The sequence below is a fragment of the Anopheles darlingi genome, chromosome 2, assembly GCF_943734745.1.
Source record: "Anopheles darlingi chromosome 2, idAnoDarlMG_H_01, whole genome shotgun sequence".
NCBI classification, from domain to species: domain Eukaryota; kingdom Metazoa; phylum Arthropoda; class Insecta; order Diptera; family Culicidae; genus Anopheles; species Anopheles darlingi.
In genome coordinates, this window is record NC_064874.1 from 10921772 (window position 1) to 10939271 (window position 17500).

The 17500-nt window shown below is 46.3% G+C and overlaps 4 protein-coding genes and 2 non-coding genes across 8 annotated transcripts in view; 1 reads left to right on the forward strand and 5 right to left on the reverse strand.

Annotated features, from left to right (window-relative positions):
• Nucleotides 1-2441: 2441 nt before the first annotated feature.
• Nucleotides 2442-3666, reverse strand: LOC125950377 (60S ribosomal protein L35a). The gene is made up of 3 exons (XM_049678316.1): nucleotides 3569-3666; nucleotides 2626-3143; nucleotides 2442-2538 (listed from the first exon to the last, which is right to left on the reverse strand). Exons 2-3 carry the CDS (start codon nucleotides 3130-3132, stop codon nucleotides 2515-2517), a joined length of 531 nt encoding a protein of 176 aa, XP_049534273.1. The 5' UTR covers nucleotides 3133-3143; nucleotides 3569-3666; the 3' UTR covers nucleotides 2442-2514.
• A 516-nt stretch (nucleotides 3667-4182) lies between these two features.
• On the reverse strand, nucleotides 4183-7136 carry LOC125950352 (dnaJ homolog subfamily C member 3). Its single transcript, XM_049678278.1, has 3 exons — nucleotides 6791-7136; nucleotides 6517-6627; nucleotides 4183-6114 (listed from the first exon to the last, which is right to left on the reverse strand). Exons 1-3 carry the CDS (start codon nucleotides 6882-6884, stop codon nucleotides 4832-4834), a joined length of 1488 nt encoding a protein of 495 aa, XP_049534235.1. The 5' UTR covers nucleotides 6885-7136; the 3' UTR covers nucleotides 4183-4831.
• Nucleotides 7137-7278: 142 nt separating this feature from the next.
• LOC125950359 (uncharacterized) lies at nucleotides 7279-9309 on the reverse strand. The gene is made up of 3 exons (XM_049678289.1): nucleotides 7910-9309; nucleotides 7704-7839; nucleotides 7279-7633 (listed from the first exon to the last, which is right to left on the reverse strand). The coding sequence occupies exons 1-3, from the start codon at nucleotides 8796-8798 to the stop codon at nucleotides 7366-7368; spliced, it is 1293 nt and encodes a 430-aa protein (XP_049534246.1). The 5' UTR covers nucleotides 8799-9309; the 3' UTR covers nucleotides 7279-7365.
• A 948-nt stretch (nucleotides 9310-10257) lies between these two features.
• On the forward strand, nucleotides 10258-10339 carry Trnas-gcu (transfer RNA serine (anticodon GCU)). The gene has a single exon. It is a non-coding gene; the product is annotated as a tRNA-Ser (tRNA).
• Nucleotides 10340-10599: 260 nt separating this feature from the next.
• Trnas-gcu (transfer RNA serine (anticodon GCU)) lies at nucleotides 10600-10681 on the reverse strand. The gene has a single exon. It is a non-coding gene; the product is annotated as a tRNA-Ser (tRNA).
• A 389-nt stretch (nucleotides 10682-11070) lies between these two features.
• LOC125950343 (protein kinase C) overlaps nucleotides 11071-17500 on the reverse strand; it is a 20939-nt gene continuing 14509 nt past the window's right edge. For 2 of the 3 annotated variants that reach the window (XM_049678261.1, XM_049678262.1), the window contains one exon: nucleotides 11071-17500. This exon is cut by the window's right edge and continues 881 nt beyond it. The gene's annotated coding sequence lies outside the window, so the exon portion shown is untranslated. The other variant, XM_049678263.1, reaches the window with a different exon arrangement.

Below are 17500 nucleotides of genomic sequence, written 5' to 3' on the forward strand. Positions count from 1 at the left end.
GTTGTACGAATGTGCTTCTAATGCATTCGTTGGAAATGTAACTGGCAATTCCTTCGATATTTCTCCACAAGAGAAATACCGACCGATAGCTTCCGATATTTCAAATGTTACTGAAGAAAATGATAACAGTATTTTAAATTGAATATAGAACGAATTTGATGATTCGCCATGTAAAAGGTGTGGTTTAGTGTTGCATATACTGAAGACAAATTGCTGGTTGGTTGCTAGACGCTGTTCCGGTTCAATGAATAAAACAAGAAATCAGTCTCTTCATTTTCACGATCCACTAGAGACGTCCAAACTAAACACGATAGTCAATTTTTGAACCGTTTATCTATGGAAAGCGCCAGTATGCGAAAGCTGCAGTCAAACTGCAGTCGTAGGATAATTTGCACTTTCCACCCCGTCTCGTACGATCGTTACTGGAGACAAGCTAACACGTGCCGTGCGTTGAGCTGGGAAGTGAAGTTAAAAGTAACATTTGTATGGATCCGAGCCACTACTGCTGTGGCCATAAACGACACGCCAGTATTCCAGTGAAACGAGAATGCAGCTAAGTGGCTGAAGCGAAGATCGTGAGAGAAAGGTTTTTGGGCGGATTCGAGTCCGCAGGTCGAGGATCTCGGCTCTGCACGCACTACTGCTCCAGCAACTGTTGGACACATGCTGCCTGTCAAAAGCGGTCGATGATGGGTCTGGTTAGTAACATGTCTTTGGGCTACTCCGAACGCATCTCAAACCTGCGGTCGGTGTGGTCGTGGCCACAGCAAAGTAGCAGAAAGTGCAGTTGTAAAATCAATTTCGCAAGCTTGCGCACAATGCTTGGCGGAACTGGACGAACCGTGCCTGCGGTAATTGATATTCCTTTGCGTTTTGGAACAGTCACGTGCAGACACATAACTTGTAGGGTAATCGGTTTGTCAAACACGCCTCATTGACTCCTGATGGCCCAAACCAGGTTCGGTAGTTTCTTTCGACGATCTCGTCTCTTCGTTTTCTTTCCTCATTTCGATTACCCAGCTGTTACAATCAATTCAAAGATACTCCTGCGAAAAAGCAACTTAAAAGTTGTTCAAAATTCTTCGCGAATCCCGGCCTCCAGGGTATGCTAGCGTTTTGCACGGCAGACAAGTAGAGCGAAATCGATTTTCCAGCTTCGAGAGTTAGAACGGTGCCGTCGGGATTAATGCGCTTGATTGAAATCGGATATGGGCACGAAGAACTCGTCCACGCAGCTTCGATGGACAATATCAATTTCCAATTAATTAATTTCTATTCCATTCCACCTTGCAAGGCAGCGAGACGTGGTAGACGCTGTCGTCAGTGATGGCGGTGACCGGCTATCACTTAATCGTGTACCATTTAATAATCATAACGAGGCCACCACCACCGTGGAGAGTATTAGCGTATTTAGAGTTATGATCCATTCAAGCAAATTGAATTCCAATTGATCTTCGGATTGCATAAGGCAGCCTTCCATTTTGAACCTGCGTGTGTGTGTCTTGTGAACTTTTTATAATATGTCTCCCTTGTTTATGTTACTCATCCCAAGTACCACCACTCTTGGAGAACCGGACGGACAAGTTATTGTAATCTACATTTTCTACCATCCTTTTGCTCCGGTCGGTCGGCTGATGGCAGTTCATTTGTATCAGTGTGTCGTACTCATCATGGGGAACGCAGGCGTTCGACGACATTGGGTTGTCCAGCATGGTCTCTGCTGGTCTACAACTGAGGGGCTGTGGCGGCATCCAATTTCCTAATTAGTTTTTGATGGATTAGCATGCAGGGGAAATGGCAAGGCGCGACGACAAGGGTCGTGGCGCCGGTGGGTTTGACCAGGGGATGATACAATCGCGATACTGGGCTAGGTTGGAGTGTCGATAGCTGTAGACTTTCTCTTTTTGTTACACTTCATTCTTAAATAATCAGTATTCATGAGTTGAAGTGACTAGAATTTGAAAGATACATGTGTTCAATCAACAACAACAAGGTCTCTCATGCACACAAGAAAAGCGATAATTCAAACGTCAACGGAAGGCCCACACTGCATCAGTTATGTAAAACAAAGTGTGCTTATAGCGTTCTTGGACATTTATTGTTAAACAGTAGCTATAGAGCAGCCTATGAGCGAAAGTTTTTGCGAAAGATTTTAAGAACGTTATTCCAAAGAATAGATGTGTAATTTATACTTCGTCATTATACGTTTATGTATTATATACTATACATACTTGTCTTCGTGGTGCAACAAGGACCAAAGTATCATCTATGGCTATTGCAGCAAATCACTATCACACCTGGCTCCCCCGCATGAACTGTATATATTGGAGGAATTAGAACAACACCGACACCACAACCACAACATAGAATGATTCGGAAACACGGCGTCCACAGCGGACAGCAACGAAACACCTCAACTCAAACTCGAATTACATTTATCCTGGAGGTACTGAGAACTTCGCTCTTTTATTGTAGGATTCCATTATAAATGTACACACCATTTCTCACTTGCATTTAGATACGCGACGGGTAAAGCATCTGCAAAGACAAAACGGGAACCAAACGTTAAGAATAAACTCGACATCTAGCAACGGGATCGGCAACTGCGACCGAGGGTATACTTACGATACGGATGCGATGGCCCATGGCGTGTCCGGGCAGGTTCTTGCGGAATCGGGCACGTACGCTGCCACTGTTACCGTGCGAACGGGTAATCTTGCCCCAGATGGCGCGGATGGTGGACTTCTTCGTTCCTCCGGGCACGTTGCGCTTCGCCTTGCCACGGTACACGTACACGCAACGCTTGCCAATGTAGAACAGGACGCTCTTGCGGTTGCGGCAACCTTCGATCTTCAACAGTGCGTGGTTCTCGTGCTGGTTGCGCAGACCGCGCTTGTAGCCGGTGAAGATAGCCTTCGCCCACAGTCTACCGCAGCTTTTGACGGTGCGGGGTAGTGCCGGTTTCGGCGTGCGCTCTCCCTTTGGCTTGTGGGTACGGGCGCGGATGGCAGCACGATCGGTTTTCTTCGATCCCTTCGTGGCAGCAGCCTTGGCGGCGGGAGCAGCCGCTGCGGCTGCCTTCTTCGGTGCGGCCTTCTTGGCCGGGGCCGGTTTCTTAGCGGTATCAGCCATTGCTAATCAGGCTGCAACAGAACAAAACAAGAACATCCATTAGTCAGATCGGGGTTCTTCTCTGGGTGCAGGTGTGTTTAGCCCGGAGGGAGCAGGTTAGGGTATCTCCATGAAAACAATCGCATCGACGGAAGCCGTGGTTCGTCGTTCTTTTCCACAGTTTACTAGCATTTCGCTGAAAACAGTATCTTATTTGCGAATCAAACCGAAACCGAGGCGTTGCTTGCGGCGCTGGCGGCATGTCAGCGCTCGGATACAACCGGGGCACACACCACTGTCAACAACACCCAGAAATCGATCGATTTTTCGGAATCACGAAGCATAAAACCTCCCAAAACTTGATGTAGCGAGTGGGCGGTTCAGCGATGCAGATCATCGACGGACGATTCGGGAGGATGGGATTGTTTTCAAGAAGATTTTTCGAATTTTTCACTACCTTTCGCAGATGTTGTGTCCAGCTAGCGTACACGATGCCGGAAAAAGAGAGAGAACTTGACAGTGGCTGTCAGTCGGTGTCGTTTGACGGCCGTTCTATTTCCGTTCGCGGTGACAGTTACCCAGTCGCTCTGGATATAAAATGGGTTTCGTTGCTTGATTGCAAAAGGGACTTTTAGCCGTGGCCAGACGAAGCGTAAATTCTAACGTAATTGTAGAAATTAATGCCAAAAAGTATACACGTCACGCGGAGTTATAAATTGACGCGTAAATCCATTTATGCTTAACCCTTATTTTTATATTTACGCTAGCGTTTACGCCTCGTGTGGCCACGGCGAATAAAAAAGTGGAATTCGTTTCTTCAAATCGGCCGTTGAGGTAAAATTATTCCGGAAAATATTGATTTTAATCATTCAGAGCCTATCTCATTTCAATATTGAACACTTATTCCAGTTATGGTTAATGTATGAGGTTGAATTTACACATTTTATAAGCCAACCGAGATGCACTTCGGGAAACCTATCCTTTTAGTTGGACACGTCAGCGCCAATATTCTCAACAGAAATCGTCTGCTGAGGCGGCATTTCACCAAGATAATAGAACTCCATCATTAATATCACTAGCAATTTATTTTATGAATTAAGTTTTAATCAAAGCATATGTAATTATTATTTACAAAATATTTTATGAAGCTAGTTTTTTTCACCTTCGCGCTCTGTGATATTTTTTTCGCCTCCGGCGGCTCTCAACTATTCTGCTCAGTCACTTGTACAGCTTGTGGTAGATGCTAGGATGTGGATTCATAGGTACACAGAATAGGTTGGACCGCAAAGTCTTGTACGACCTATCTCCACATTGCTCGCACACATGGTTATCGGGGAAACGAGCGCACGGTCTTTAACTCCCATCAGTCCCTCCCTGTATGGTAGAATGCACTAATGCACACGCCGGCCGCAAGAACTCGGAAAAGAGCTCCGTTGATAAGGAAGAAATAAATTAAAGCTGGCACGTTTCTGTGTTTTTGTGAATCTCCTAGACTTTGTGGCATTCCCCCCTCGTTTGTCCCTACATTGTTGAGCGTGCATTGCTTGTTTCTCATTTTCTTGTCTCCGTAGATCCACCTCCGAAGGTCCGATCTCCTAAGGCGTGTACTTCATCTGCATCATCATCATCATCATTGTTATCCTCATCGGCAGCTAAGCTTGAAACGCGCGTGTAGAGGTATGCAGCTGCTATCACGATCAGGCACCCTGTTGCCGCCCCTTTACGTAAAGTGGAACTTGAACTGGAACGGTGACCCGTGGTGGAAGTGATGGAAGGGATTTCCGCCACCGAATCCATTGCGGCCCGCCTCCGGATCGAGCGGATCCTGGCCGGCATCGAACTGCTTTCGCTTCTCCGGATCCGTCAGCACCTCCTTGGCCGCCGCAATGTCAATGAACTTCTTCTCGGCCATTTTCTTCTCATCACCCTGGAAGTTGTCGGGGTGCCACTTTTGGGCCGCTTTCCGGTACGCCTTCACGATCTCCTGCTTCGTGGCCGACCGCTTCACACCCAGGATCTTGTAGTAGTCTCGCCGTTCCGCCTGCTTCTGCACGCGCTGTGCATGCTCGATACCGTCCTTCGCTCGCTGCAGATTATCGTTGATTTCGAGCGCCTCCCGGTACTGCACGATCGCTTCATCGTACATCTCCGCCCCGACCAGCGCTTCCGCCCGGTCACACATCACCTCCGGATCGCTGTAGATGTCGAGCGCTTCCCGGCACCTCGTTACCGCCGTCGTAAACTGTTCGTCCTTCACAAGACAGCTGCACAGCAGCTGTTTACCATTGTACACGATCATTGGCACATCCGGTTCCAGCTTGATCAACTTCTCACCCCCGGCAATACAATCCCCGTACCGCTGCTCCTCTCGGGCTAGTTGCGCCTCCACGTACACCTTGTCCACCTTCTTAATCTTTTTGTAAAACGGAAAGCAGTCTTTATGCTCAGGATCCAATCGGAGACACTCGCGAATCTCCTTCAATGCCGCCCCGGAATCACCGACATCGTACAGAATGCGCGACAGCTGATAGTACCCATCGGTACTGTCCTGTGACAGCCGGTTCACCGAGCGGAAATCACTAACGGCAGCCATCCGGTCACCGATGCGCAGGTACATTTGAGCCCGAGCTTCCCGAATCTCCACCGACCATGGGCAGTACTCGAGCAGTTGGGTGAGGAGTGCGATCGCGGTCGTGTAATCACCCCGTTCCATCACATCCACGCACAGGTACCATTGGTCGCGGGCCGGCCCGATCCGGCTGTACTGTTGATTTGCGTCCGGGTTATGCGGATCGTGCCGTAACACCACCATCAGATCTGTCTCGGCATTATCGAAGTCACCCATCTTCAGGAAGACGGAGGCACGCTGGGCCCGGGCAGCCGTAAAGTCGGGTTTTAGTTCCAGCACCCGGGAGAAGTCGCTGACGGCGAACTTGGCCTTACCGAGGGCAAAGTAGACCGTGCCACGCTTGAAGTACGTCAGGTAGTTGCTCGGGTCGCCTTCTGCGATGTTCAGAAAATTGAGAGAATATAATAGAATTATTATAAAGAACACCCGGCCATGGTCCAGTTAAAACCCGTTTGTCTTATCAAAGCAACCACTGCTGATGATCCACCAACAAGATCTCGCGGTATAACAGATTGAAACAGATAATGCAAATATAGCGACGAGGAGTACGTGTCGCTGCGATATTGGTGCCACATATTTGGACTGATAAGCCATTTTCAGTGGAAGATTTTGATAAGCAGCTGTGCTCGGCTAGTTAGCCAGGAGGAAAACAGCCCGAAATGGCTTTGAAAAGTTACCACAACACCACAGCTGATCTGGACTCGCACCTGTCGTACGTGCCCCCGATTAGTAAACTATGCGTGTGCCCTCCCCCCTGCCCCATCCCAGCCACTTACCGACCGCTGCATGGTAATGCGTTAGTGCGTCCGAGAGTTGACCTCGGGCCAGGAAGTCTCGGCCCATCTCGAGATGTCGCTCAATCTCGGCCTGTGAAGCACTTTCGGCACCTGGAAGGATACATGTTCCTTGATTAGGATTCCGGATTTCCTCCTCTTCTTCTTGGTCCCACAGCAACGGCGCGTGCGGCACGGCGCTCGCGGTGCGCAAAGTACACGTCAGTGTTTGGCTATCCGTGGAAAAGCGGTACACAAGAGGCTTATTTGGGCTTACCGTCGAGGAACAGTTCTATTAATATGAACAACAGAACCGTCCCTAACCGCCGATTGTCCGCGATCGACCCCGTATCGTGCAGATTTAACAACATTTCGGGAAAATAGTCCGGGACACCCCGATGTGTGGTTTTCTACGTGAAAAGCCGCGCCGGAGATTTTCTGCTCTCGCCAGGCTATCCGATATTCCCACTTCGCTCACGGTCTGACTGCACTTTTGTCCTGCGGCACTAGGACAACAGAATTCTAAAGTATGTCCGCGATAGCGCAAGCAAAATCCACGAAATAAATCCACCTCGCCGACACGAAATACGATTTTTATTTAAAGGCTGACGTGTTTTTTTGTTGTTCGCGCGACCCAAATAACCCATGTAGCCAATGGGCTAACCCATGCAGCTAGATGGACAGTTGTGCTGCAGTGGCAATAATATTTTGAATTCGGTTTACGGCGGGAAATGAAACTTCGTTGAACGGGTTGGAGTTTTCATCACGCACCATTTAAAGTATATTCAATTAGTACACACTCATAATTCACACATAGAGCAAAATATAGATAATACAGAGGGATCTTCTACGCTACCAGCTGCTCAAGCTGTGTGGATCGCGATTTTCAAGGATCACCTCATCGATGATCGCCCGCACATCATACGAAATGTCCGTATTGCGTAGATCGAAATGCTGGAGCGCTTTATTCTCGCGCACTCGCTGCAGCAACCGTTCGCCCATGGCCGGTCCCAGACGGTTCGAGGAAATATCGAGCCGCCTGATGGTAGAGTTGAACCGTATCAACATCAGCAAATGTTCCTCGATTTGCTCATCGATCGAACAGCAACTTAGATTGAGTCTAGAGCGAAAGGATGGCAGATCACAATGAATGGCGGTTCGCATCCTTCAGCATGTTACTCGGCACTTACTCTTTCAGTGGCATGTACAGCACGCCCGTCATGATGATCATCGCACCATCGGTGAGGATGGGATTGAGCCGGAGGTCTAGTCGCTGGATAGGGCGATGCCGCAGGCGCCACGTAAGCTCCTGGACACTTTCCGGAGCTGGAAGGGCAAGATGACAAATATTGTAAGGCTCTGATCGATGTCGAAACGCGGCTTTGAGACAACTTACACAGGAAGTTGTTAGTCAGCACGATCTCCCGTATATTGGTGAAAGAGTTCGGTTTGATCGGTTCGCAGAACGCCCGCAGACCGATATCGCCACAGCGACAGTGTGGAAAAGCGATCGTGGTCAGGTTGGGGCAGCCCTTGATCAGTGCCGCGCTGATGCGCTTCATCATGGTCGGTTCGAGTTTACTGCTGTGCAACCGGAATTCGGTCAAATCTCCGCACCGCTCCAGACCCTGCGTCATCAGTTTCACATCCATCTCCGTGATGGTCGCGCATCCGAGAAAGAAATTGTGGCCAACGTCCTTCACATCGTACGTTAAGCTGATTCGCTGCAGCTTCCGCAAACACCCGAGTATCATGTCGAATGGCACGTGATCACTGTTGTCGGAGAGCGATGGTTGCAGCCGTTCGATACGCAGTTCCCGCACAAACGGCGAGCACAGATCGATGATTTTCCTCACACTCTCCTGATCATAGTCGGCCGGCTTCAGATGTTCGATCGTCTCCGACAGATGCTGCTCAAGATAGATCCGGATCCAAGGTTTTGAGCCCACCTCGATGGGGACAAAATTGCGCCAACGGTGCTGGAATGCCCGCTTCCAAAATGCATCGCTACGGACGCGGGCACACAGATTCTCGAGTGGAAAGTTTAGATCCAACAGATCCAGAAGATACTGTCGGTCTTCGCACAGGGGAAGCTCGCGGAAGTACGGTACCGTCATCCAGTTTTCGGCGATCGCCTTCAGACACAGCGTTTTGAGCGGTTCCGCTACATTCAAGTCCCAGTCCAGATTGATGGCATCGAGCTGCCGGTGTTTGTCACGATTCAAGTGCCTGGCACACATGTACGCCCGGTACGTATTGAGATCGAGCGTGTTTGGATATCTCATCGCCGTTTTCGCTTGGCTAGAACTACCCTCCGTAAGAAATTCGATCCGATACACAAACGAATTGCAGCACAGCTGGGGTACGGAGTAGTGATGGAGAGCAACAGTCGCTACGGATACTAGGCCAAAGGATGCCGTCGCAGAGTCGTTCTAGTTTGTTGGATCGATATGTCGGTTCACCCGGCTCCCTTTCAAGAAGTCCACTTGTTGCACGAAGCAGCGAGGAGCCGATTCAATGAATTTTCGATTTCACGTCCGCTTCCGACGGCATCAAAACACAAACTACGGTGCCGGAGGCCGTCTCGTGTGGAGGGATTTTTCCTGCCCTACGCTCTGTCTGGGGACGGGAAAATTGGCGCATGTTTGGCATGACGTACACCGTCATTCGGCGCTCTCGTGAGTTTACGAGGAAACGAGCGTTGGCAGCAAGTGTGCTGTAGGCCCCTGTACCGCGCTGGTTTTCCCCAAGAACGCAAAGGAACCGCACACACAGCTGTACACTATACACGAAGCGTGTGTTTTGGTTTTTCTTTCGCGTTTTCCCTCGACCAAACACCCTACTACCGTTGAACCAGAAGGCGAAACATGAAAACGCCAGCTGCTCTAGTCTGGCGGGTTTTGGCTTGGCCTCGTCTGGATACGGCCGAAGGAAATCATCCAAAGGATCATTTAATTACAATGCCATCTTTTCTCCCAACCAAGGCACCGTGTCCGTGGACCTCGTTTGCGGTCACCATGGTTGACCACGACCAACCCGGCGCTGTTTAAGCCTGTTAGGCGGCAGTACATCTTTATTAATATACCTACGTGTGTGTTGCTTTGATTTAGATCAACTCATATTTAGCGTAAAAAAAATTGAAGGTTACGTTCCCTCTACGACGTGCTGCTAGCATATTAATCGGGATGAACCAGAACCATCTGCCGCGATGATAAGGTCGTGAATGGCGTCGCGTGCGATCCGCTAAAATTAAATGTCGTTTCCCGCAGCAGTGGATAACTTTTCACTTATTTATTTATTTCAATTTCATTTTTTCTGTTTGCCGTCGTAAAGCCGCTTTCGAGAATTATGACGTCCGAACGCCAAAACGGTCAACGGCACGGTTAATGGCGAGAGATCAAGCACTGGCAGGAAAACACATCTGGGTTGTTATCCCAGAATGAGGTTGGTTCAGAAGTAAGTCGATCGTAAGTAAATATCCATCCTTTTTATGCAGCTAGCTCGAGGACGTTCACTGAAAACACGTGAGCGGTAGAGGCGAACGGTTGGAAACAAGCGATCATCTGTCTATTTTCGTTCTGTACACAGTAATGTTCGATAATCCAACCTTCTTTTTTTTTTTATTCGTAATGAATATTTAGTGGAAGTAAACTGTTGTTTTCATAGGTAAGTTTGTAGCAGTGGTTCGTAGTTCAAGTAATGACAGCTATGTTTTAATACCGTTGTTGGTTGACCTTCAAAAAAGACGAGGTGGCCGAGAGGTTAAGGCGTTGGACTGCTAATCCAATGTGCTCTGCACGCGTGGGTTCGAATCCCATCCTCGTCGGAAGAAACTTTTTTTTGTTCGCTTTTCACTCTGTCTCTCTCTCTCTCTCTACTTTACTAAGAATTAAACGCATCAGTTTATTGAAACGCAACAATGTGCAATTATTTGTCGTCCTTCGACACCTCATCCTTCCAAAATTGGGCGCAGGTGGCAATACAAGTTGCGCGCAGCCGATTCGGGCCAGTTACGAAATTAACGTGTCACCTATATGCCTTTTGGTCAAACGAGAAAAGCGAATAAAATAAAAAAGAACACTTGGTCGACGAGGATGGGATTCGAACCCACGCGTGCAGAGCACATTGGATTAGCAGTCCAACGCCTTAACCTCTCGGCCACCTCGTCATGTCCGCCGGGCCGTTTAAAGCTGTACTTAAGCTATCTATAGGAAAAGGTCCAAAAACTCTTGTAACATTACAACCTTCCACCTCGCCAAAAACGAACCACGAAAGATGGCTGAAAACGGTAAGTCGCCCAGAATCAACGGAATATAGAGGCTGCGCTGGTCAAGTATGGAGCATGGTCAGCTTTTGAACAAGATATGTCATCTTTGTACTGTAGAATCATAACCATCGTCAAAGGAAGGAAGCAGGTGAGAATAATAGACGACGACGACGACAACCCTTCTTTGGATTTCAGGCGTAGAAGGCGCGAAAGTAAAATGGAGCACCTGTATTGGCCTCGATTTCTTGATTCTGCTGGACTAGCGACATGGAGGACGTCAGCATCAAATCACGAGCATTGGACAACAACAGCACTAGATATGGACGACATCACTACCCCTATGGAGATTAGGGGCATTGGAAAACCGACCTGTTGAAATATTATAACAATATCACTACACGCCTTTGTGGTATAATCACGTTTCAACATATCTATATATGTATACATGTATATATAAATAATTTACATATATACATATATAAATATATATGCATTGTTTGTTTTATTTTTGTTGTTATATAATATTTTTGGTATTTATATTAATATATCCACCGTTCTACCTCATTCTTTCCACTGTTTTTCTCCTTTTGCCGCGAATTAGTTTTCATCCCTTGCTTTTCCCTCCCCAGGTTCCCATTACGACACGACGCTATTTTTTGTTTTTTTCTGTTTTTGTATTTTTCCTTTGTAAACTTGGTTTCTTATTTTCTTCTATATGCAATCTTGACCCCGCTTTACAGCTGTGTAATCTGGCGCGGTGCTAGATCATCATTGTCCCATAACGCCACTCCAACGCGCTAGAGATGAGATGTGGCGCGCCCGCAGCGTCTGCCGCTTTTCCTTAAGAGATTTTTTTTTGTGTGTAGGTGTGTTTGTGTGGATTACCGTTTGCTGCCATTTTTACTCCATAAAAGTGGGGTTATGTTTTCTTCTGTTTGTGCTTTAATCAGGCGTCTTCATTTTCTTCTGCATCTTTTTTTGGAGATCTGCCGGATCCCGGTCGCAGCAGCCGAATCCAATGCCTGATGACACCGGGTAGACAATATACGGGAGGTTTGACTTCAATTAAATCAATACAGGACACTCATACACATATCATCACACACACACACACTCACACACACTCGCACACACACGTTCAAAGAGGTTTCCGTTTTCCTTTTGTTGTCTAAATATTATCTCAGAATAGCGGCTTCAGGGGATAATTTCTTCTGCGATTTTCCATTTACACACACTCACACCGTCGCATTGCTAGGAATTTTAAAGGATTAGCCCTCAACGCGTTTTTCTTACTCATATAAGTTTTTGGTATCCTTTGCGAGTGCCTCAGACATTCTGCAGCACGTTGAAAATTAACAAACGTGCCAATATTTCCATTTCCACTCATGGCTGTCTGCTGAGTGGCGTTGTCTCTTGATCCTCGACTTCTTTTCGCTTTCGCTCACTGCACCAATGCCACACATTACGGCAAACTTTGATTTCTGGTTTTAGTTTTGGTTTTGCTCATGTAGAATTGCCGATAAGGACCTGGTTGCTTGCGACGCGATTATCTATTATCACACCACTCGGGGTCACACATTTTGATATTTCGGAAGCGAGCAGAGTGTTCGTCCACAGAGTACGAAACACGGAAAATCAATAAACGACATACCGCTATCCTGGAGTCCCATACACAGAGCTACGCGTTTTGTACTGGCACCCAAGCTCATGGTTCCGGGAATCTAGTAGTCGAAGGATTCAGCGCGGTGCGTTTCAACAGTCCAACTCCAAATAACATCCTCAGTCAAAAGAGGCCGGCCATTTATGAATCAATGATGTCGGTTACGCCACAGGTATGTTATAGAAGTGCATGCTTTTGTAATCGTCTGCTAAGATGAATAGCATATCGTGAACCGGTAACGGGACGGTGTATTAGCTATGACCGCTCGCCATCTGAACCCTTGGCTATGGCTGCTATGATTCCGGGTCACTTGATAAAATAATCCAATCACACATTCACTCTCATTCGCGTTCATACACCCGTACTCTGCTCTTTCAGGGCACAACCGGTGTCCTGAAAAGACGGCCACTCATGCACTCATTCTTTGCCCTTCGATTAGAAACCGCACAAAAGGAAAGGACAGTCTTTTACGGGAAAACACAACACAAGAGAGATGCTTTAAAAGGTGCACCACTTGGGAATTGCAGCGCAGCATTAGCAGCTTGTGTACGTGTGTGGATGTGTGTGGGTATGCATCGCGTGGGTGGATCGTAGATCTTGATTAATAAGGACGACGACGACGCGGAAAGCGAAAAGGGGTGGGGGATGGTGGTTTTGTGGTTCACGGTGGGACATTTGTGGGTTTTTTTTTAATATTTTCATAATTTCATCCTACATTGTATGTTTTGTTTGTTTCTTTTTCAATTGTTTTGTGTTTGCGTTTATTTTCTACGATCGCAACACTCAACGATATGCGGCTCCACCGAATCTGAAGCGGTGGATCCTTGCCAGAGCGTAGCAGGTAGGCATGGTAGGGAAGTACGACGGTAGTACGTACAGACTCACACCCGCACACATACACACGTGCACACACACACACACACACACACACACACACATACAAATACTACGTGGGGTGCTTAATGCGTTTGATCAAAGCGAAGATCGAATCGTGCGATCTTATTCACGTGTTTTGCGCTTCGAAACAAATGCGCCACAGTCGGTCGGTTTGGGAGTACTTGCGGCTGGCTGGTACTTTGTTTCTCATCTCATAATCGAATGTCTGCTGCTCCTTGCCTCTACTAAATTGCTCATCAATCTGTGGGAGTAGGAGCTCGCGAAAACTAACGTACGTACACCGAGGCGGCCTTGTGTGTTTCACTTGCTCATCGTAAAACCAATTCTCGCCTGCATTAGCGCTTCAGCTTGGCGCGATATGCCTGGCGTGTCCTTATAAATGTCTAAATTTGTTTCTCACTTTGACTTTTTCTTACATCCACACCACATATTTCTGCCCAATACATGGTTCACATCTTATATGTATGTATGTATGTATATATGTATATATATATAATTTATATGTATATATATATACTTATTTCCCGTGTTTGTGCCATATACGTGCGTCGTTGGAGCCACCTTTCCACCTTCTTTTCCGGAAAAGGCTGTCTTTCGATCTTGATTTTTTAATCCAAATTTTTGGTTTCTCTTTAACGTGCACGCGCACCTTACCATCAGGCACGGACCGCAGGTGTTGCGGTCCCTATCGAACGGTTTGAGGCGAGCCGTTTCACCACTGTTCCATTCGCACGCTTCCTTTTCTTGACTTGTGTAACATGCAGTTTGCGCTAATTATTCATATATTCTGGTGACCTCTTATCGCTTCGCTATTCACTTTGCTGTGTATATATTTTGTTTGGTTTGCCTTCCATCTTTATGTTTTCCTTTGTTTTCTCTTTTTGCTTGCTTTGCTTTTTGGTAATTATGGCTGCTTCGTGTATAAACATCGGTGTATGTGACACGCCCGACACGACGAGCCACTAATTATACGCATAATGAGGGTACTTTTGTTGATTTTATTTTCGGTTCTTTCTCTCGTTTTGGTTTGTTTTGAGGGTTTTTTTTTCCCGAATTCATCATCATCATTCGCGATTCATTGACCACCCGTCGGTGTCTGGCATAATGTATTGTTGTTTTTGTTGTTGTTGTTGTTTGTTGTTACAGTATGGTTAATATTGTAGTGTTTTTACTCTACCTAACATGCAACTAATGTACACGAATCATTCATCTTACCATTCTCACCGCCGCCGTTCTCCACAGCGTGCCTATTGAATGCAATCTGCGTATGTTTTGTTCTAGCCGTCGGTCACCTGCTTTTCTTATAGCTGTCTACCCATGCTGAATCAAACATCCTGCCGGTGTTCACGCTTCAGTTCTTGGTCAAATATCAATCCCATAGAGCTCGAGTTTCAACGAACAAATAGATAAACGAACACTAGTAATAAGTTATCTTCTGTTATGCTAAAATCATTGTTCAATTCAAACGCAAGACCTAATTATCAGTGGATTAGAAGAAAGGAATTTCCGAACAAACAAGGTACTTTAGTTCCCCAAACCGGAGCTGAGCAAAAGAAGTTTAGAAGCAAACGAGCTTACAATAAAGTCATAGCTCTTAGTATGGCCATTCAGAGCATCAACTAATCTTTCTTTTGCTTTTAATTTTGCTGATCTCAACAGAGCTAGAGCGCGACACCCGGCACGGATTTCTATTAAAACAGTCCTCAATGGTTTCAAGAGACAGTTGTAGCGCATACAGCAGCCTCAGTTACAAGTGGCATAGGACACCTGTTTTGTTGGTGCTCAAATGCGTTGCTTGCAGCCTTGTCTTCTTGCTTTCCTCCTCCCTGGAGGCATGTTGCAGGATCTACAAATCTCTCTGGTTCGGCTTCAAATAGCGTTTGACACCGATTTTACTGCAGCGACTGCAATAGTCATTTTCTCTTTTCTTCGCTTTAAATATTATCAGACGGATTTGTGTGATTTTTTCATGTTTGTTCTGCTTCTTTTTGGGGTAGTTTCAGATTTTCTTCAATTTTTAGTTGTTACATAATGTGCGTTTCCTTCCTATCTTCGCTGTGTCGCTGTGTGAAAGCACCACGTGGAGGAATGGCAACAATACGACATGACGACCACAGGAGAGCGTATAAAAGGCGACTTGTCGAATATGTGATTTTTGGTTTTTGGTTTTGCTTTCCGCTTTCTTCTTTCACTCAATAATAAACGGTGCCATATCCCTCCACGGAGCTGGTTCACGTGGAGCGTTGACCGAAATCGAAGCAGAAATTAAAGGGGGGTTGTAGTGGTTGGACAATCCCCGATTATATTCTACCTTCGCTTTTGACAACCACTCACAAAGCACGCAGCAGCGGCACTCGCGCACCCGTATATGCAAAGCTCAAAGCCTTTCCCCGCGCACTAGTCGGGGAGTTTTGCAAACTGCAGCGGGAGCTACACTACAATAACGGTTCTATTTTCCAAAAGCGTCTTGCACTTACTGCATTCTCTCTTTCCTCCTCTCACATCGTTTTACAACAACGGTCACAAACGAAAGGGATACACGTGATACGTACAGGATGCAGCAATACATAACATAAACGCATGCGAACGCATTATTAACAACTAAACACGAGCACGCTTTTACAACACGTTCAACATGCACCGCTACACGCGAATACGGTGCGGTGGCGATGCTTTGCAACAAACTAAAAGCAACTAATTAGAGTCGCACAATTGTTGACGATTCAGCTCTGATCGCTGTGCGACTGCTTTAGAAGGGGGTTGTACAAAGTTACATCTGTTTCTTCATTCAGTAACAGCAAGAAGATATGCCACGTTCGGAAGGAAACATATATGGATTCCAGTTAAAACTATTTCCAACAATATAGTGAGACTTCATTCTGCTCTGCTCTTTTCACTCTTCTTATACAACTCCCCTCTCGCCCTGCCTACCTATCTATACTTTCCAACAGTTTTAACATTCACCATACTCATTACATGTTTTGCTATAAATAAGTTGCACTATTTAAAAGAGGAAAACTGAATACTGTACGTTGTTACAGCAAACACTTTGCACCTGATTGCACTGTTAATAACACACATACATACACGCACACACACACACGTACACATCCTTCCATTAGTTACTAACGATTAGGCTATCCTATGGCAAGAGTCGCGCCATCATTTAGCATTCATTGCACCCTGCATCCATCAAACTCGCATCTAAACTGGAGGTGTGGTGTGCCTGTGTGTGTGGGACGACCATGAGGATCGTCGACGCAGGCATCGCCGCCGGTCCACTCTCAGAGGCTTCGGCGGTTTGAACTAACTGGCCATTTCATAACAACCCTGCAACCCTGGAAATCCCTGCGTTGGGGAGGCGTACTACCAGTGGAGCCAGGAAATCCGTTTTCCTTATGAGATTGATTTGGTTTCATTAATTTCATATCGCCACCGTTTCCGTGGAATATTCGCTTATCTTTTGTTTGACAATCTTTGGTATTCCGGACAATTTGGCTAAAGAAGAACATTTCTAAAACGAGATAAACCTAACATTTGCTTCTAAAATCAACATTTTGTTCCGACAATTGCTACACAGTTTGATGCAGACTATAAAACGGATATAATGAAACAAACACATCAATGACTAGTATCATAAAAGATTGCGCTTGTAGCGCACCACACGCAAGCGAATACATTAACGAACCCACCAGGCCCAGCATTAGTCAAGCACTTGTTCGACAATTTGGCGCTTTGTAGCGACTTTTCCGATGATAAATGCATGCAATGCAATGCCTCGAATCTTGATCCACCCTGCGGGCAAAGTGGATATCAGATTAACAAAAGCAAATTAAAGCTTAGATTCTAGAAACATGGTAATGGGAAACTGGAACCGAAACGCGATAAAACAATATTCTAGCAACACGCAACAAAGTATAGAGTAGCGATAATCTGTTTTCACGCGATGCGCTTATAAAAGAATAAATAATAGGAGGTTTGTGGGAACTAATAGAAGCAATATATTATAATAGCTGACTCGTGTGACTCGGGATTAATGAAAAAAAAAAAAAAAAGAAACTTGTGATAGGATTTGGCCCACTGCTTACACAACCTTTGCACTTGCTAGGCATTGGCAAATGAGATTGCAATAGATGCGGATGGCACTTTGGTTCAAGTGGCCC